This window comes from Carcharodon carcharias, chromosome 7 (genome assembly GCF_017639515.1).
Source record: "Carcharodon carcharias isolate sCarCar2 chromosome 7, sCarCar2.pri, whole genome shotgun sequence".
In the NCBI taxonomy this organism is placed as follows: domain Eukaryota; kingdom Metazoa; phylum Chordata; class Chondrichthyes; order Lamniformes; family Lamnidae; genus Carcharodon; species Carcharodon carcharias.
Window position 1 is genome coordinate 191,140,522 of NC_054473.1, and position 21,512 is coordinate 191,162,033.

Genomic DNA, 21,512 nt, shown 5'->3' on the forward strand with positions numbered 1-21,512 from the left:
GAGAATGACAGAAAATCAAAAGTGATAGATTAGAAGGGGAACAGGAAGGCATTTCTGTGACCGCAGATGTGACTCCAGAATGGTATGTTGTCTCCCTGATGCCAGGATCAAAGATGTCACTGAGTGGCTGCACAACATCCCGAGGCTGGAGGACGAACAGCCTGAGGCCATGATCCATATCGGTAACAATGACATAGGTAGAAAGAGGGAAAAGATCTTTCAGGCAGATTTTAGGGAGCTGGGAGAAAATTTAAAAGTAGGATCTCTAAGGAAGTAATCTCTGGATTATAAGAGGAGCCATATAGATGAGAAACATTAACTCTGTTTCTCTCTCCACAGATGCTGCCAAACTTGCTGCGTCTTTCCAGCGTTTTCTATTTTCTCAGATTTCCAGCATCTGCGGTATTTTCCTTTTACTCTCCAGATTATTCCTGATGCCACCTGTCACTGAATACAGAAATAGGAGGTTGGTGCAACTGAAAGTATGGCTGAAGAGATGGTGCATGAGGGGAGGGCTTTAGATTCCTGAGGCACTGGGACCGGCCCAGGGACAGGTGGGGCCTATACCAGACAGATGGGTTGCACCTCAACAGAGCTGGGACTGTTAACTTGGCAGCGAGGTTTGCTAGTGCTGCTGCAGAGGGTTTAAACTTGCTTGGCAGAAGGATGGGAACTTGAGCATAGATTCAGAAGTGAGAGAAGCAAAACTGGAAATGGAAGGCAGAAAATTAATAAGTGAGTGTGGATGGCCAAGGAAACCAAGGCTAGAAAATAGACAAGAAAAGAGCTGTTCAGTGATTAGTGATATTTACTTCAATGCAAGAATCTCATGAATAAGGCAGATGAGCTGAGGGCACAGATAAACCACTTGGTAGTATGATATCATAGCTATTGCTGAAACATGGCTTAAAGGAGGACAAGAATGGCATTCTAACATTCATGGTTCAGAGAGTTTCCAGATAGCATAAAGAGGGCGATAAGAAAAGAGGGAGGGGGGTTAGCAATATTGGTCAAAGCAACAATCACAGCCGTGAGGTGGTATGAAATGTTAGAAGGATCAAATATGGCCAAATAGGCTGAAATTTGGGGAAAAAAAGAGGCAATCATACCGCCGGGAGCATGCTAGAGGCCCTTAGTCAGAGGGGAATAGAAGAGCAAATATATAGCTAAATTGCTGAGAACTGCAGGAACAATAGGGTAGTAATAGTAGGAGATTTCAAGGACTCTAGTATTAACTGGGATAAAATATGAATGTAAAAGTATAGAGGGCAAAGAAATCTTAAAAGGCATTCAGGAGAGCTGTTTTTTAGCCAGGATGTAGCAAACCCAACATGAGAAAATGCAGAAATAAAAACAGAAACGCAGGTAAAGTTCAGCAGGTCTAGCAGCATCCGTGCAGAAAGAAACAGAGTTAACATTTCAAGTCCAATGACTCTTCTTCAGAAAAAGAAGCCATGTGCCATGTTCCAAAAAAGACCTATATTTGATTCAAAATATTAACTCTCTTTCTCTCTCCACAGATGCCAGACTTGCTGAGCTTTTACAGCATTTTGCTTTTATTTAAGATCTCCAGCATCCGCGGTATTTTGCTTTTATTTATTTGAGAAGCAGTTCGGACTTCATATTAGGGAATAAAACTGGGCAGGTGGAAGGGTCATCAGAAGAGCAGCATTTTAGCGGTCATGATTATAATTCAATTAGATTTGGTGTTGTTATGGAAATGGATAAAGGTAGGCCAAGAGTAAAAATTTTAAATTGGGGAAGGGTCAGTTTTGCTAAGCAGAGATGTAATTTGGGAAAAGTGGGCAGGAAACAGCTCGTTGAAGGTAAATCAGTGTCAATGCCACATGCTGGTGACTACAGAAATAGAATAATGCAGAAGTCGCAGGCATTCAAGGAAACGGAGAGGGTTCAGAGCAAATGTGTTCCCATTAAGAAAAAGAATGGGACTGCCAATTCTAGACCCCTGGATGTCAAAGGGCACGTGGAGTAGGAAAACAAAAGCATATGTTCATTTTTATTCATTCTTGTGATCTGAACATCAAGGACAAGGCCAATATTTGTTGCCTATCCCCAACGTCAGATACCAAGAGCTCAGTACTGTAGAAAGTGTGGAGGAGTATAGAAACTGCAGATGCAAAATTAGAAGGGAAATTAGGAAAGCAAAGATAGGGCATAAAATTATACTGGAAAATAAAATCAAGAAAACCCAAAGAATACATACAAAAAGAGCAAAAGGCTAACTAAGGAAAGATAAAGGACGATTAGAGACCAAAAAGATCACATGTGCAAGGCCGAAGACGAAAGCATGGCTCTTAATGAACACTTTTTACAGAAGAATGGAAGAAGCAGACATTTCATTTGAGAAGGAGGAGTGTGAACCACTGGACGAGGTAAATGCAATGAGGGAGGAGATATCGAGATGTTTAGCGTCCTTGAGAGTGGATAAATCACCAGGAGGGTTTCACTTTTGGAGTTTAGACAGATAGAACCAAGCAGCTTACTAGAAAAGCAATTTCTTTTTACTACCCATGACATATTGGAACACTAAGATTTGAAGAGCGTAACAGTGTGGACGCAAAGCGGAAGTGCAGGAGGGAGCATACTGGCAGTCAGCATTTTTGTTCTAGGCAAGAGGAGAGAGATATTTGACAGGGACGACAGAAAGAAGATGGTGCATGGGAAGTGGGGAAAAGGAAAGCAATATGGGGATAGCGTGGGAAAGTGGCATTGAGGTAGATGATCAGCCATGATCTAGTTGAATGGCAGAGCAGGATCAATGGGTTGAAAAGCCTACTCATATGTTCCTAAGGAAAGAAAGCTAGAGATAGGAAGAGAGTGGAGAAAGGGGATAATAATAATGGTTTCTGATTCAAGAATTCAGCCAGAAAGCTGAATTGCATTGGGACTTGTATCGAAAAATTCATTTATTGTAAGACTAAATAATCAGGCTAAAAATGAGCAAACATATAACAATCATGTAGCAACAAAAACAGATTCAGCAGGTAACAGGAATGTGAGGGACAGATATTAAAGGAAGGGTAATATTGACTTAAAATTACAAACCAATACACCACTCCTACATTAAATTAAACTGCTTCAGTGCCTGCAAAGATGGTTTTACATTTTCTTTTGACGCTTCAAACTTGGTTCCTTGATTTCTCTGAACATTGGCTGCACTGTCTGCTCACAAGAGGCAGGATCATTTACAATATTGGGAAGCTTACTCAAAAGCATGCATGCTGCAGGAATAAACCCAGTTTGATCTGGTCTCCAGTGGACGGATGACATCTGGAAAGTTGAGTACAATATGGTGTTGGCATAACAAGGCTCCTTGAGACATCAGTACACTTTGGCACTTCCACCTCTTAATACCTGTCAAAAATCAGCAGGAAGTTCTGAGGATAATTTGTCGACAAGGAACTGCATGACTCCAATTATATCTGTACTTAATAAATGTGCCATCTGAAGCTAATGGGCCCTGAGTTGAGACCAAGTACCACCAGTGTCAGAAGGTAAAACAGAGAACAGCTGGTCCTAATGGCATAGTCCAAACCAGACGTTCCTCTGTCCACAGGGAGAAAGTTGGTCCCCAATTAGGATCTAGTAGTTTTCCAGTCCTAGGTTTTGGCCTGGCTGACTCGAAACAAACCTGGCATATTCAGGGCCTTTCACTGGGAGGTGTGTCCATGTGATCTTAAGGCCAACAGGCTCTAATTGTTTAATTTCTGTAAATAAATCTGTTCAGTTCATTCTTGAATTGAGTTCAACTTGCAGGTGTTGCATTGGTGAGACCATTTTCCATAGCGACTGCAAGAAAGTGAAGTAGACGCTAACAATTCCCTCTAGGGGCAGAAAAAAGGCAGAGTTGCAGCTTCTGGATCTCATAGAATAATAGTGAGGTTTTTATGGGTAGTGAAGTGAGAGCTTTGCAAGACAACACGAATCTTTAAAATGCCCTGAAATTACATCACTCAGGCAGCAGAGAGTTGAGAGAAACATTTGGTCCAACACAATCTGGCTAAAGGAAACCCAATGCTGAATCAAACTACAGAATAGATTCACACCTGTCAGAAACTGGGCTGAAACTGCCCAATTCAAATGTATTTATCTGGGATCCTTGCAATCTGATGGGATAGAGAGCTTGCAATCTGATGGGAGGGTGTTAGTTTGGAATGGATTTGAATGCATGTCCCCCAGCTATACAAAGGTAAGTTTATGATTATGCCACCTATCACACACTAGATCTTACCCTTGTTTGTATGCAACTAGCAACTGGTCAAGATACTTCACAAAAATTCAAGGACACATCAATAGGAATTTGTAGCAGAAGACCATGTTCTCTTGATCTATACTGATGTTTTAATATTCTATTAATTTTTCATATCCTGCCTGGCTGTGCTTCAACAGAATAAAAAGCATCACAGAATAGTTACAGCACAAAAGGAGGCCATTCAGCCCATCATGCCTGCACCAGCTCTTCAAATCAGCATTTCACCCAGTGCCATTCTCCTGCCTTCTCCCTATAACCCTGCACATTGTTTCTTTTCAAATAATCATCTAATTCGCTCTTGAATGCCTCAACTGAACCTGTTTCTACCACACTCTCAGGCAGTGCATCCCAGAACCTAACATCTCAGTGCGTGAAAACACTTTTCTCATATAATTTTTGCTGCTTTTGCCAATTACTTTACATCTGTGCCCTCTCATCCTTGATCCTTTCACAAGTGGGAATTGTTTCTCTCCATCTACTCTGTCCAGACCCTTCATGATTTTGAATACTTCTATCAAATCTCCTCTCAGCCTTTTCTCCAGGCTCAAGGCTGCACCGCCATTCAATAAGGTTATAGCTGATCAGGTCTTGGCTTCAACCCCACTTTCCTGCCTGTCCCCCATAGCCCTTGACTCCCTTTTAGATCAAAAATGTAACTCACCCTTGAATATATTCAATGACTCAGCCTCCTCCATTGTTCTCTGGGGTACAGAATTCCAAAGACTAATGACTGTCTGAGAGAAGAAATTCCTCCTCATCTCAGTCTTAAATGGGAGACCCTTTATTCTGAAACTGTGCCTCCTAGTTGCAGATTCCCCTACAAGGGGAAACATCCTCTCCTCCTCAGAATCTTAAGTGTTTCAATAAGATTACCTCTCATTCTTTTAAATACCAACGAGTTTCAGCCCAACCTGCTCAACTTTTCCTCATAAGACAATTCCTTCATCCCAGGAATCAGCCTGGTGAGCCTTCTCTGACTGCATCCAATAAATGTATTTCCCTTAAATAAGGAGACTAAAACTATATAAAGTACTCTAGGTGTGGTTTCACCAATGCCCTTTACAGCTGCAGCAAGGCTTCCCTACATTTATACTCCATCTCCTTTGCAATAAAGACCAACTTTCCATTTGCCTTCCTAATTACTTGCATGCTAACATTTTGTAACTCATGGTCTAAATAAGGACACCCAGATTGCTCTACCACAGCAGTCACAACAGAGCAAGGAGTGCAACAAGATACTTTACAGGGGTATATTACAAGGACTTGAATGTGTGTTATACTTGTTTGGGATAAAATTATTTCAGATCATACCTCAACTTCTCCTTCATCAAGCTCCCCATCATCCTCATCTTTTTTCCTCTCACGAAATGAATCTTTTCTGTCTCTTTCAGACTTTCTCTCTTCAAGTTGATTTTTTTCCATTTCCCCCTCCTTGGGCGAGTCGCTACTTTTCTCCTCCGTGCTTTGTTTTTCACTGTCTTCCGTCACAGCCCCTGGCTGTTCTTCAGGAACCTCCTCATCATAGTCCAGTTCATGTTCATCCAGGTCCCTGATGACAGAGGATGCTTCATCCTTGGAATCATTCGCAGCCTCCTCATCGGCTTGGGAATCCTGCTTCTCAGAGACAGCTTTTTCAGTTCGCTCAGCATTGCAAGTTCTTTTTGGACTTACAACGTTGTCTCGGTCAGATTCTGCATCCAAGTCCTTACGTGGCTCCTCATTATCGCCGTCATTTCCACTTTCTTCACTGTAATCTCCTTCCTCTCTCAACTTTTCCTCCTCCTCTTCCACCTCTGATTCATGGGTTTCCCCATCGTCCCGACTGCCCTCATTGTCAGGTTCACCAATGCTGTGATTCTCAGCATCACTGCAATGGTCATTATCCTCAGAATCAATGCATTCCCCATCATTGTCTGAACGCTTGTCTATATCCTCTTCATCATCGTTTTCATGTCCTCTCTCAAGCAACAGGTCATCTTCATCTTCAGAAAGCTGGTCCTCTGGGGAACGAGGGTCACGATCAGGACTATCGGAGACATCCATTGGAGAACAATGTTATTCTGTTACAAGAGAAAAGTATGTGAATATATTTCACCCACAGGATGCTCCAGCAATTTCCCCATTCTACTGAGTGCACTATGAATTTAAGTACATAAAATGACATTAAATTTTCAGACCCATAGCTCCTCAGTTGGCTATAGTCAATAGCTAAGATTTAGTCACATGTCTGTCCATGCTGGAAGAAGTCAAAACACATACATCCCAAGAAAAGGGGAACAGCAGACAGGTTTACAGATATTTGAATTAAAAGCTTGCAGTGCCTGACAAGAAGTGTCAAGACTGAACCAGGGCAGCTGGAAAGAGCTCTAAAGAAGAGTCATACAGACTCAAAACATTAACTTTGTTTCTCTCCCCACAGATGCTGCCAAGCCCACTGAGTTATTCCAGCATTTCCTGTTTCAATTACAGCAGAAATAGTCATCAGGCAGAAGAGAGATCTAGAACAGCCAGCCAGGAAACCAAGTCATTTACACCTCAGCCAGATAACAAGTAGGTCGGTTCTCCAGTGCTGACTTGCAGAATAAGAAGCAATGGAATGACATTCAGAAACCGGAAAGTGTCAGCAGAACTGGAAGTGAGGGAGGCAGCAGTGTTGATGCAGTCAACTCTGAGCAGGAGCTAGGAAATGACCTTTACCAGAGCAGCTGGGGGGTGGGAGACCAGAAATTTCCCAGGCCAGGTGAAATTCTGCAGTGAAGAACCAAATTTCTGCTAGAAAACCTGCTATTGACACTTGTTGTGCTACTGAGGCTAAAGTGAGTGGTAATGGGGCAAGTAAAGAAACAAAATGTGTGTCTGGACGAGGTGAGAATGGCAGAATGATGCAGCAGATGCCAGCCAAAAGCAAACGAAAGGGAAAAACAAGAGAACAAAACTAAGGCCAACAAAGAAAAAGGAAAGAAAATAGGGACAGAGGTTACGTCCTGAAAGTGTTGAACTCAATGTTGAATGTGGAAAACTGTAAAGTGCCTGATCAAGAGATGAGACGCTGTTCCTTGAGCTTACGTTGAGCTTCATTGGAACACTACAGGAGCTGAGGGCAAAAAGGTCAGAGTAGGAGTAAGGTGGAGAATTAAAATGATAAGCAACCAGAAACTGGGGGTCATGACTGCAGAGATGCTCTACAAAATACTCACCAAATCTGCATTTGGTCTCTCCAACATAGAGTAAACCACATTGTGAGCAGAGAATAATTGAAAGTACACATAAATTGTTTCACCAGGAAGGATTGTTAAGGCCTTGGGCAGTGGGGAGTGAAGAGGTAAAAAGAAGTGCTGCATCACCTGTGCTTGTATGGAAAGGTGCAGTGGGAAAAGGAGGGGGTGTTTGGGGGTGATTGAGGAGTGGGCCAGGGTATCACAGAGGGAATGGTCCTTTCAGAATTCTGAAAGGGGAGGGAAAGTTGGGTTTGATGCTTGCATCATGCTGGAGTTGGTAGAAATGGCAGAAGCTTCTGAACACGGAGATGAGTGGGGTAGAAGGTGAGCGCAAGGAGCACCCTTTCGTGACTCAGAGGTGGGGAGGGGTGATTGCAGGAAATGGAATGGACACAGTCGAGGGCCCTGTCACTCATGGTGGGGGAATTCTTGGTTAAGGAAAAGGGACGGCATCAGAAGCACTAGTACGGAATGTTCCACCATCAGAACAGATGAGACAGAGATGACGAATTGAAGCAGAGATAAGTCTAATTCTGGGGAACAAAACTGGGCAGGTGGGCTACGTTTCTGTGGGAGGGCATTTGCAAAAGACATGTAGAGAGTATGGGAATAGAATCTAAGCTCAGAATTGAATAGGATGCCTAGTTCAAATATTCTGAATGGCGACCAGGAAGAGACTTCAAGTCAGCAAGGGTTACGGAATTAGCAGAGGTGGCCAAAAACAGTGGTCTCTGTCTTCACAATATTTAACAGATGAAAAGTGTAGCTCGTCCAAGACAGTGGTGGGGTAGAGCTCAGTGTTATGAGCATTCAAGTGGAATCTGACCCCATGTTCCCAAATCTTGTTGACAAGCAGCAGTTTGCAGATGAGGAAAAGGAGATAGCCGATGATCCTTAGGGAATTCTCAAGATGACAGCCAGACCATAAGGGGAACCAAACAAAGGCCATCCTACCAAGTTAGATGACAGAGGAGAGGCATTGGAAGAAGATGGTGTGGACATAGGACTATAAATTGCTAGAAAAGACCACAATCTATCTAGTTCACCTTCTGATAGTCATAGCTCAATAATAGTAAATCATAGCGATCAATCCCTACCAAATAGTCTACAATGGATCTAGAAATGCTGTGGAAAACCCCAGTGATGGAGGGTTTTGGGAATCTTACACTTAAATCAACTTTTTCCGCCCAAACATGCTACTCTTAACACATCATGTCTCAAATTACCCATACACTGTATCCCAAAGTCCTGCAATTCCTGAACATCACTGTGGGAGCACCTTCAATGCACAGTTTGCAGCGGCTCAAGAAGGCCCACCACCACCTTCCAGGAAAACTAGGTATAGGCAATAAACACCAGCCTTGCAAGTAATGCCCATAGCTCAAGAGTGAATTTCTAAAATGTTATTTTCTGAAGTAAATTTGCATTTCAATGAACTGATTGCTTCCATCATTCCCCCCTAGGGGGTTTGTTCTATAGATTGAGCACCCACTCACTAATATTATGCGTCCACAGATTAATTTTAAATTTGACCCTTTCATGAAAAATATCTAGAAACTGAAAATATAATAGTCAACATGGATTTCAAAAGGGAAAATCATGCTGGGCCAAACTTATTGGATTTGTGAAAGGGAAATCATGTTTAACCAACTTATTGGAGCTCTTTGAGGAAGTAATATGTGCTGTGGATAAAGGGGAACCGGTGGATGTTTTGTACTTAGATTTCCAGAAGGAAATGGATAAATTACCACATCAAAGGTTATTGTAGGAAATAAACATTCATGGTGGCATGGATAGAAGACTGGTTGGCTAACAGGAAACAGAGTAGGCATAAATGGGTCTTTTTCAGGTTGACAAGATGTAACGAATGATGTGCCACAGGGATCGGTGCTGGGACCTCAACTGTTTACAATTTATATAAATGATTTGGATGGATGGGATGGTAGCCAAATTTGACACAAGATAGGTAGGAAAGTAAGTTGTGAAGAGGACAAAAGGAGGTTACAAAAAGATATAGATAGGTTAAGTGAGTGGGCAAAGATCTGGCAAATGGAGTATCATGTGGGAAAATGTGAAATTGTCCATTTTGGCAGGAAGAATAAAAGAGAAGCATATTATCTAAATGGTGAGAGATGGCTGAGTTCCGAAATGCAGAGTGGTGTCTTAGTGCATGAATCACAAAAAGCTAGCATGCAGGTACAGCAAGTAATTAGGAAAGCAAATAGGATGTTATCATTTATTGCAAGGGGATTGAATACAAAAGTAGGAAGATTATGATTCAGTAATACAGAGCACCAGTGAGACCACATTTGGAGAACTGTGTACAGTATTAGTCACCTTATTTAAGGAAGGATATAAATGCGTTGGAAGCTGTTCAAAGAAGGTTTACCAGACTAATACAAGGAATGGGCGGGTTGTCTTTGAGGAAAGATTGGACAGGTTAGACTTTTATCTGCTGGAGTTTAGAACAGTAAGAGGCGACTTGATTGAAACATATAAGACCCTGAGGCGTCTTGACAGAGTGGATGTGGAGAGGATGTTTCCTCTTGCAGGGGAATATAGAACTAGGGGTCACTGTTTAAAAATAAGGGGTTGCCCATTTAAAATGGAGATGAGGCAAAAAATTTTCTCTCAGACGGTCATGAGTCTTTGAAACCCTCTTCCAGAAAAGGTGGTGGAAGCAGAGTCTTTGAATATTTTTAAGGCAGAGGTGGATAGATTCTTTGTAATCAAGGGGGTTATTGGGGGGTAGGTGGGATGCAGATTTGAGGTTGCTATCAGGTCAGGCATGATCTTATTAAATGATAGAGCAGGCTGGAGGGGTTGAATGTCCTACCCCTGCTCCCTGTTCGTATGTTCTTAACATAAGGCAGACAAAAGTAAATCAATAGAAGTAATATATTTGGATTTTCAAAAGGCTTTGATAAGGTGCCATGTGATGACTAAGGTCAGAAATTATGGAGTCAGGGGGCAAGTAGGAGAATGGACAACAAGCTGGCTACTAAGCAGAAGAGAGAATAGGGGTTAACAGTAACAACAGAAAATCCTGGAAATTCAGGAGGCCAAGCAGCACCTATGGAAAGAGAACAGAGTTAATGTTTCAGGTCACTGGCCATCAGGGTGACCGGAAAGGTTAACTGTTTCTCTTTTGCAGATGTTGCCTGACCTCAGCTCAGCATTTCCAACATTTGTTCTTTTCATTTCAGACTTCCAACACCCACAGTATTTTACTTTTGCTTTAGCGGTTAAAAGCAGTTACTCAGGTTGGCAAAGGTGGGACGTGGTGTGCCACAAGGATCATGCTACTAGGACCATGGTTTTCCCCCATTTAAATAAACAATTTGGACCCAGGAATCCAGAACCTCAAAGACAATAACCTCTGGATTATTACCCGAGCTACGAGCAATTGAAGCTGGGTAAATAAAATCAGAGAGTTAAATGCGTGGCTCAAAGATTGGTGTGGGAGAAATGGGTTTCAATTAATGGGTCACTGGCACCAGTACTGGGGAAAGTGGGAGCTGTACCGTTGGAACAGTGTTCACCTGAACTGTGCTGGGACCAGTGTTCAGGTGAGTCATAAGAAAGGGCTTTAAACAAAATAGTTGGGGATGGGGAAATCAGGTGTGGGAAGGTGGAGTAAATTAAAGAGAGAGGAAAAGTCAAGAAAGCAAGGTAGCAAAATGGAAAATAACAATCTGAGTGTGGCACGAAGGGGCAGAGAGTACAAACTTAAGAGCGTGCTTGCAGATAGGGCTAAAGGTTGCGAAAATAATAAAAAGACAGAATTAAAGGCATTCTATCTGTTGTTGCATTTGTAACAAGGTAAATGAATCGTTGACACAAATGGAAGTAAATAGGTATGATCTAATTGCTATTATGGAGACGTGGCTGCAGGGTGACCAAGGCTGGGAACTGGATGTTCAAGGGTATTCGACATTTAGGAAGGGTAGACAAAAAGGAAAAGGAGGTTGGGTAGTGCTGTTAAGAAAAGGATGAGATCAGTTCATTAGTGAGAGAGGATCTTAGATTGGCAGATCAAGGTGTAGAATCAGTTTGGGTAGGGCTAAGAAGCAGCAAGGGGCAGCAAACATTGGTCCGAGTTGTTTATAGGCCACCAAACAGTAGTGGACATGTAGGGCACGGTATAAAATAGGAAATTAGAGGTGCATGTAACAAGGGTTAACATACAATTATCATGGGGTCTTCAACCTACACAATGACTGGGCAATCCTAACTAGGACTAATTCTGTGGAGGACGAATTCCTGGAACGTATACAAGATGGTTTTCTAGAACGGTATATTGAGGAACCAATTAGAGAACAGGCTATATTAGATCTAGTATTGCGCAATGAGAAAGGGCTGACCTTGCTGAAAAGGAGCCTCCAGGGAAGAGTGACCATAATACAATGAAATTTTAGTGATGTAGTTCAATCCAAAACTAGTCTTAAATCTAAACAAAGGAAACTAAGTTAAAAGGTATGACGGTAAACAGACAATGGGTAGTGTTTAAAGAATTAATGCATGGTTTACAACAAATTTACATTCCTTTAAGGCATAAAAGCCCAGTAAGAAAGGTGATCCAACCATGGCTTACAACAATAGAATCATAGAATGATACAGCACAGGAGGAAGCCATTCAACCCACTGTGTCTGTGCCGGCTCTTTGAGAGAGCTATCGGATTATTCCCACTCCCCCGGCTCTTTCTCCACAGTCCTGCAGATTTCTCCTTTTCAAGTATTTATCCATTTCCCCTTTTGAAAATTACTATTGAATCTGCTTCAATCGCCCTTGCAGGCAGCGCATTCACAATAACTCAATGTATAAGAAATATTCTAATATTCAACTTTTTTTGCCAATTACCTTAAACTTGCTTCCTCCAGTTACAGACCCTTCTATCATTGGAAAGAGTTTTTACTTACTGTAACAAAGTCCTTCATAATTTTGAACACCTCTATTAAATCATGCTTTAACCTTCTCTGTTTTAAGGAGAACAACCCAGCTTTCTAGTTTTTCCATAACTGAAGTCTCTTATTCCTGATACTATGCTAGTAAATCACCTCTGTACCTTCTTCAACACCTTGACATCCTGGTACCCAGAATCGGACACTACGCTCAAGCTGAGGTCGCAGTCAATCTTTTCTCATAACAAGACAAGTTAAAGATATTTGATCAAAGGAAGAGGCTTAAAAATTTGCCAAAAAATGTAGTAAGCCTGATGGTTGGGAGCATTTTATAATTCAGCAAAGGATAACCAAGAAACTGTAAAGAAAGAGAAAATAGAACGTGAAAAGTAACGAGAAAACAAAAATGGATGGTAAAAGCTTCTATAGATACATAAAAAAGATTAGCAAAGAAAAATACAGATACAGGAGAATTTATAATGGGGAATAAGGAAATGACAGAGAAACTAAACATGTACTTTATGTCTGTCTTCATGGAGGAAGATACAAGAAACCTCCGAGGAACACTAAAGAACCAAGGGATGAGCAAGAATGAGGAAATGAAAGAAATTAATATTTGTAAAAAGGTAGTACTAGAGAAATTAACGGGACGTAAAATTAATAAATCCTAGACCTGAATCTACAACCCAGAGTGTTGAAAGAGGTGGCTGTAGAGATAGTAGATACGTTGGTGGTCATCTTCCAAAATTCTACAGGTTCTACAACGAAGCAGAGGTGGGGTTCCAGAACAGGTAAGGAAGGCAGATTTCCTTCCCTAAAGGGCATTAGCGAACCAGATGGGGTTTTATGACAATCGACAACAGTTTCATGGTCATCATTAGGCTTTTAATTCCGATTTTTATTGAATTAAAATTTGAACTCGGGTCCCCAGAGCACTACCTGGATATCTGGATTACCAGTCTACTGACAAAAATACTATGCTACCACCTCCCACTGAACTATGGACTAGCCATATAAGTACTGTGGCTATAAAAGCTGCTCAGATGCCTGGAATCCTGCAGCGAGTAAGTCACTTACTGACTCCCTAAAGCCTGTTCACTATCCACAAGGCACAAGTCAGGAGTATGATGGAATAATCCCCACTTGCCTGGATGAGTGCAGCTCCAACAGCACTCAAGAAGCTTGACACTACCTAGGACAAAGCAGCCTGCTTGATCAGCACCCCATCCACAAACATTCGCTCCCTCTAGGTATGCACAGTGGCAGCAGTGTGTACTATCTACAAAATGCACTGCAGAAACCCACCAAGGCTCCTTAGACAGCACCTTCCAAACCCATGACCACTACCATCTAGAAGGACAAGGGCAACAGATACATACACCACCACCTGAAAGTTCCCCTCCAAGCCACAGACCATCATGACTTGGAAATATATTGCCGTTCCTTAACTGTCACTGGGTCAAAATCCTAGAACTCCCTTCCAAACAATACTGTGGGTGTACCTTCCCCACATGGACTGCAGCGATTCAAAAAGGCAGCTCACCACCACCTTCTCAAGGGCAATTAAGAATGGGCAATAAATGCTGGTCCAACCAGCAACGCCCACATCCCATAAATGAATTAAAAAAATTAGAAAGGATGTAATAATTGGACACTTTGAAAATAATGAGATTGAGCAGAGTCAACATAGATTTATGAAAGGAAAATCATCTTTGATAAACCTGTTGGGAGTTTTGAGGGTGTAACTAGCAGAATAGGTAAGGGAAAGCAAGTGGGTTTGCTGTATTTGAATTTTCAGAAGGCTTTCACTAAGGTCCCACACAGGGAGTTAGTAAACAGTTAGAAGTTTGCAAAATTAGAACGTTGCTGAGAAAAGAGACTTGTTTTGTTAAGGCTTTTCATCTTGCACTCGTCAGGACAATTTGCAAGAAAACACCAATGTCACTTTCTATAGGGCCAACACTCACTTTGTTAACTCGTTTCTTTTTTTTTAAATGCTTATAAAAACAGGCAGTCCAGAGAAGGTTCACTAGATTGATCCCAGATATAGTGGGATTTTCTTATGAGGAGAGGTTGAGTAGATTGGGCCTGTACTAAGAATGAGAGATAATCATGTTAAAACGTATAAGATTTTTAAGGGGCTTGACAGGGTAGATGCTGAGAGGTTGTTTCCCCTTGTGGGAGAGTCTAGGACCAGAGGGCATAATCTCAGAGTGAGGGGTTGCCCATTTAAGACAGAGATGAGGAGGAACTTCTTCTCTCAGAGGGTTGTTAATCTGTGGAATTCTTTACCGCAGGGGGCTGTAGAGGTTGGGCCGTTAAATATATTCAGGGCGGAGATAGACAGATTTTTAATCAGTAAGGGAATCAAGGGTTATGGGGAAAAGGCATGAAAGTGGAGTTGAAGATTATCAGATCAGCCATGATCTCTTTGAATGGCAGAGTAGACTTGATGGGCCAAATGGCCTACTTCTGCTCCTATGTCTTATGGTCTTACTATCTGTTTTATATTCCTGGCTAGCTTTCTCTCATACTTTAATTTTTCCATCCTTATTACTCTTTTAGTCATTCTTTGCTGTTCCTTACATTCTGTCCAATCTTCTGACCTGCCACCTGCTTTGACTAGTCACCTCATCTTTGTTGACCTTTATTGCAATAAGGTTTGAGTACAGGAATAAAAATGTTTTGCTGCAGAACCTTGGTGAGACGGCACCTGGAGTATTGTGTATAGTCTTGGTCTCCTTACCTAAAGGAGGATATACTTGCCATAGAGGGAGTGCAACGAAGGTTCAGTAGACTGATCCCTGGTTGTCTTATGAGGAGAGATTGAGGAGACTGGGCCCATATTTTCTAAGATTACGAAAAATAAGAGGTGATCTCAACGAAACATACAAAATTCTTACAGGGCTCGACAGAGTAGATGCAAGAAAAATGTTTCCCCCAGCTGGGGGATTGGGGGGTAGGTCTAGAACCAAGGGGGACAAGTCTCAGGGTAAGGGGTAGGCCATTTAGGACTGAGATGATGCTCAGACAGTCTTCAGTTTCTTCAGTCAGAGCTTGGTGAATCTTTGGAATTCTCTATCCCAGAGGGCTGTGGAGGCTCAGAAATTGAGTATACTGAAGACAGAGATTGATACCTATTCGTGCTCCTATTTCCTATGAATCCAAGTACAATTTTAAAATTTGAGGACACAACCAAATTTGGTGCATACAGTAGGAGAACTGTGACAAAATACAGGGAAATATTAATATACTTGCAGAATTCATGTATAATTGGCAAATGAAAATCAAAGTGCAGATGGTGCGTTTTGGTAGGAAATATAAAAAGGTCACATAATCCTTGGAAAAAACTTTAAGTGAGATAAATAAGCAGAGAAATTGGGTGTACAGATACAAGCAGTCACACAGGTTAATAAGACGAAGTGCTGGGCTTCATTTCTAGAGGGATGCAATTGAAAAGCAAAGATACTATGTTAGAGCCTTGGTTAGACATCACTTGATGTACTGTGCATTGTTCTGATCTCCATATTATAAAAATGGGTTTGGAGGCACCGGGGGAAGGTGCGAAAATAAATTACTACGGTGATACCATGAGTTATAGAGGCTATCAACAAATTGTACTTATATCACACCTTTGACCTAATAAAACATCCCAAGGAACAGAAAAGATTGGGGCTCTTTTCTCTGTAAAAGGGAAGGCCAAGGAGTTGAGTTGATTGAGGGATCTTCAAATTATGAAACATTTTAACAGGGTAGATGCAGAAAAGATGTTTGCACTTGTGTCCAGAACTACGGGCCAAAAGTATAAGATACTCACGAATAAATCCAATAGGGGGATCCTGAGAAATTTCTTTCCCCAAAGTGGTGAGTATATGGAACTCATTACCATTCTGCACTGTAAAGATACTATGATACAAGTAGTTGAGGTGAATAGCATAGATGCATTCATTGGAAAGCGAGATAAATACATGAGGGAGAAAGTAACAGGAATATATTTTGATGAGGTTATATGAAGTAGGGTGAGAGGAGGCTTGTGTAGAGTATAAACATCAGCATGGACTTGTTGGGCTGAAAGGCCAGTTTCTGTGCTGTAAATACTATGCAAGCGCAGGTTGTGTCCTCTGGTTTTACTGTTCTGGATGAGGTGAAATAACTTGTCGGAATCTACATTATCCATTCTCTTGGAATGCTGAAAACATATAAATCATATCAGATGAATGATCAATTAAATTGTTTTATTATTATTGAGGGATAAATATTATCAACACAAGGTATGCAGTGCCATGGGATCTTTATGTTCACTTGAGGAACAGATGGGACCCGAGTTTAACACCAATCTGTAAGGTAGAACTGTTAACAGTTCACTCACTCAATACTGCATTGGAGTGTCAGCCAGGGTTATTTGTTAAAGTCCCTGGAGTGGGGTTTGAAGTCACAAGCTTCTGGCTCAGAGGGCAAGAGTGCTGCCCAGTTTGCCATAGATGACACAATAAGGGCCACCACATCATTTGTTAGCCTGAAGGTATTTAGAATTCACTCCAGCACACAATGACATGTTCGTGCATGAGCATTCTGTGCCAGGTCAGTAACGAAACAGACACTTCAATAGAGGATGAGAACAAGATGAGATAGAACAAAACCTGGGACCTAAAGGCTAGATAGTTTAGTGTCATTGACAGAAGATAATGGAATCTACAGTAACAGTAGTAACAGAACATGGGAATGCAGGAATGGGCCATTTGGTCTCTTGAGCCTGCTCCGCCATTTAACAAGATCATGGCTGATCTTCTACCTCAACACCATCTTCCCACATTATCCCTGTATCCCTTAATGTCATTGGTATCTAGAAATCTATTGGCCTCTGCTTTGAACATACTCAATGACTGAGCCTCCACAACCCTCTGGGGTAGAGAATTCCAAAGATTCACCACCCACTGAAGAAATTCCTCCTCATCTCGGTCTTAAATGGCCTACCTCTTATTCTGAGACTGTGTCTCCTGGTTCTGGACTCACCCAATCAGGGGAAACATCTTTCCTGCCTTTACCCTGTTGAGCTCTGTAAGAATTTTGTACACATCAATGAGATCACCTCTCATTCTTCTAAACTCTAGAGAAGACAGACCCAGTCTCCTCAATCTTTCCTCATAGGACAATCCCACCATCCCAGGGATTAGTCTGATGAACCTTCATTGCATTCCCACTATAGTCAGTATATCCTTCCTTAGGTAAGATCAAAATTGCTCACAATATTCCAGGTGTGGTCTCATCAAGGCTGTATACAACTGCAGCAAGACATTGTCACTCCTGTACTCAAAACCCCTTGTTGATTGCTAATCACACCTGCATGTTAGCTTTCAGTGACTCATTAACAAGAACATCCAGGTCCCTTTGGACATCAACACTTCCCAAGCTCTCTCCATTTATGAAATACTCTACATTTCTGTTTATCCAACCAAAGTGGGTAACTCACATTTTTCCATATTACATTCTATCTGCCATGTTCTTGCCCACTTAGCCTGTCTAAATCTCCTTGAAGCCTCTTAACATCCTCCTTGCAACTCACATTCCCACCAAGTTTTGTGTTATCAGCAAACTTGGAAATATTATATTTGATCCCCACATCCAAATCATTGATATAGATTGCAAAGAGAGGAGCATCTAGTGATAGAAAAGGCAATATTAAAAAATTCAGCTTCGATTCTGAAAGGCAATGTCATGTTTACTGAACCTGATAGAATCCTTTGAAGTCTAATGGAAAGAGTGGATTACGTAAAGCTATAGATATCATAACTTGAATTTCAAAGGGCCCTCAATCAGGTGCCATGTGGGGAGGCTCATTACAAAGGTTAGGGCATTTGCTGTATGGATAGCAAACTGGTTAAAAAATAGAAGTCAGAGATTAGGAGCAAAGGGTAGTTACACAGATTGGAGGAAGATTGAAAGCAGCGGCTCAAAGGATCAGTGCTGAAGCCACTGTTAATGTATTGATTGGGACATAGAAACAAGTAAATCAATATCAAAATTTACAGATGATAATGAACTTGGGGACGGAGTTTCAGCAGTATACTTTTTTGATCAAGTTCATGCCCTGGTCCAGATCAGTTAGTGCAACACAAAATGGGAACACACCTGGGACTTTACTGGTCCATAAGGCTCAATTATTTATGAGTTAAGCCTGCTGAAAACTCACATGGTAAATTCTGATTGTTTGACAATCTGTTTCAGAGCTCACCTTAATAGTACCGTGTTGCCCAGTAACGAGACAAAACTGAAACTTATTGCCAGGCTCGTCTTCCTTCTTACTACTTACATCAATGTATACATACATTACACCTCAAACAGCGTGGCCCATAAGTCTCTGAAGCTGCAATTGGCAACATTCCATAATGAGCTGACAGGATGTGGTCTGACAGCAGGACAGGTATCTTTACTAGTCCACTCTACTCTCCACTCCCAAACAGATGAAGTTTCTCATCATTATAAAGTGTGTGATCAATCCAGCACTCTAACTAAAAGCTGTAGTTAAAGAACTTCCCTCCCAAAAGGGAGGGAAAATACATAAGCAAAAGGCAGCAGGCATAAAAGAGAAACAGTGCGAATGAGCAAAGAGTAGCTTGCAGGCTGATCTGTATTTTAAATTTCCATTTACCTACTTTGATCCATACCTCCCTAATAACTTTACCTAATAAAATGTTGACATGGTACTGAGCTATTGACCACATAACAGTTTCATCAAGACTGCTTACCACCACTCGGTAATTTGTCAAACTCCCTGCCTCAACTCATCGGCTGCTGAATCTTTTTTTCAGTTTTTTCCATAAGGTTGAATCCAGCCCCCCCACACACTAACCTGTTGCTTTGTTTCACATTAGTCATATTTCTTGGAGTTTGACCCTCCCCCCCACCCAACTTTTTAGTTTAAAGTCCTGTTAACCACCCTATCTACCCTTTTCGCTAGAACATTGGTCCCAGATCGGTTCAGGTGGAGACTGTCCCAATGGTACAGATCCCTCCTGTTCCAATACTGATGCCAGTGCCCCACGAAATGGAACCCCTCTTTTCTGCACCACTCCTTTAGCCACGTGTTTACTTCCCTTATTCTCGCGTCCCTATGCCAATTTGCACGTGGCGCGGGTAGTAATCTGGAGATTATAATCCTTGAGGACCTGTCCTTTAATTTAGTTCCTAGTTCCTGATAATCCCCAAACAGGTCCTCTTTCCTAGTCTTACCTATGTTATTTATCCTGATGTGGACCACAACAACTGGATCCTTCCCCTCCCTCTTCAAGCCGGTCAGAGATGTCCCTCACCCTGGCACCGGGCAGGCAACATACCATGCAGAAGGAGATAGCTGAAGAGATAGTGGAGGCGATAGTGGGGATCTTTCAGGAATCACTGGAGTCAGGGAGGATCCCAGAGGACTGGAAAATCGCTAATGTAAACCCCCCACCCCGTTTAAGAAGGGAGTGAGGCAAAAGACAAGAAATTACAGGCCAATTAGCCTGACCTCGGTCGTTAGTAAGATTTTAAGAGTCCATTATTAAGGATGAGATTTCAGAATACTTGGAAGTGCATGGTAAAATCGGGCAAAGTCAGCATGGTTTCATTAAGGGGAGGTCATGCCTGACAAATCTGTTAGAATCCTTTGAGGAGGTAACGAGTAGGTTAGACAAAGGAGAGCAAATGGATGTTATCTACTTGGACTTCCAGAAGGCCTTTGACAAGGTGCCACACAGGAGGCTGCTCAGTAAGATAAGAGCCCATGGTGTTAGAGGCAAGGTACTAGCATGGATAGAAGATTGGCTGTCTGGCAGGAGGCAGAGAGTGGGGATAAGGGGGTCCTTCTCAGAATGGCGGCTAGTGACTAGTGGAGTTCCGCAGGGGTCAGTGTTGGGACCACAACTTTTCACTTTATACATTAATGATCTAGATGAAGGAATTGAGGGTATCCTGGCTAAGTTTGTAGATGATACAAAGATAGGTGGAGGGACAGGTAGTATTGAGGAGGCGGGAGGCTGCAGAAGGATTTGGACAGGTTAGGAGAATGAGCAAAGAAGTGGCAGATGGAATACAACGTGGGGAAGTGTGAGGTCATGCACTTTGGGAGGAAGAATAGAGGCATAGACTATTTTCTAAATGGGGAGAGAATTCAGAAATCTGGAGTGCAAAGGGACTTGGGAGTCCTAGTCCAGGATTCTCTTAAGGTTAACTTGCAGGTTGAGTTGGTAGTTAGGAAGGCAAATGCAATGTTGGAATTTATTTCGAAAGGACTAGAATATAAAAGCAGGGATGTGCTGCTGAGGCTTTATAAGGCTCTGGTCAGACCACATTTAGAATATTGTGAGCAATTTTTGGCCCCATTTCTCAGGAAGGATGTGCTAGCCCTGGAGAGGGTCCAGAGGAGGTTCACGAGAATGATCCCAGGAATGAAAGGCTTAACATATGAGGAACATTTGAGGACTCTGGGTCTACACTCGATGGAGTTTAGAAGGATGAGGGGGGATCTGATTGAAACTTACAGAATACTGAAAGGCCTGGATAGAGTGGACTTGGGGAAGATGTTTCCATTAATAGGAGAGACTAGGACCCGAGGGCACAGCTCAGAGTAAAGGGAAGACCTTTTAGAACAGAGATGAGGAGAAACTTCTTTAGCCAGAGAGTGTTGAATCTATGGAATTCATTGCCACAGAAGGCTGTGGAGGCCAGGTCATTGAGTGTATTTAAGACCGAGATAGATAGGTTCTTGATTGGTAAGGTTACGGGGAGAAGGCGGGAGAATGGGGTTGAGAAATTTATCAGCCATGAGTGAATGGCGGAGCAGACTCGATTGTTCAAATGGCCTAATTTCTGCTCCTTTGTCTTATGGTCTTATGAATCTCTCATCGATGCTTTTGCAACCGCAAGGTTGACAATTCCAGTGCTTTCAGGCCAGCATCCCGTCTTCCACCTTGCTGCCTGTACCCTAACTCACACCAAGAATAGTTCACACCTCGTCTCTATGGTCACTGACCTACATTGGCTCCCAGACCAGGAATGTCTCATTTTTAAAATTCGCATCTTTGTTTACAAATCCCTCCATGGACTCGGCCTTATCTCTGCAACCTCCTCCAACCCGATAA

At 42.1% G+C, this 21,512-nt stretch overlaps 1 protein-coding gene across 2 annotated transcripts in view; it reads right to left on the reverse strand.

Moving 5' to 3' along the window:
- The window catches only part of zc3h18 (zinc finger CCCH-type containing 18), a 212,621-nt gene that overhangs the window by 185,480 nt on the left and 5,629 nt on the right, over positions 1–21,512 (reverse strand). For both annotated transcript variants that reach the window (XM_041191400.1, XM_041191399.1), the window contains exon 2: positions 5,585–6,333. In XM_041191400.1, coding sequence (XP_041047334.1) covers positions 5,585–6,316 — 732 coding nt within the window. In that variant the 5' untranslated portion in view covers positions 6,317–6,333. The remainder of the gene's footprint in view (positions 1–5,584; positions 6,334–21,512) is intronic.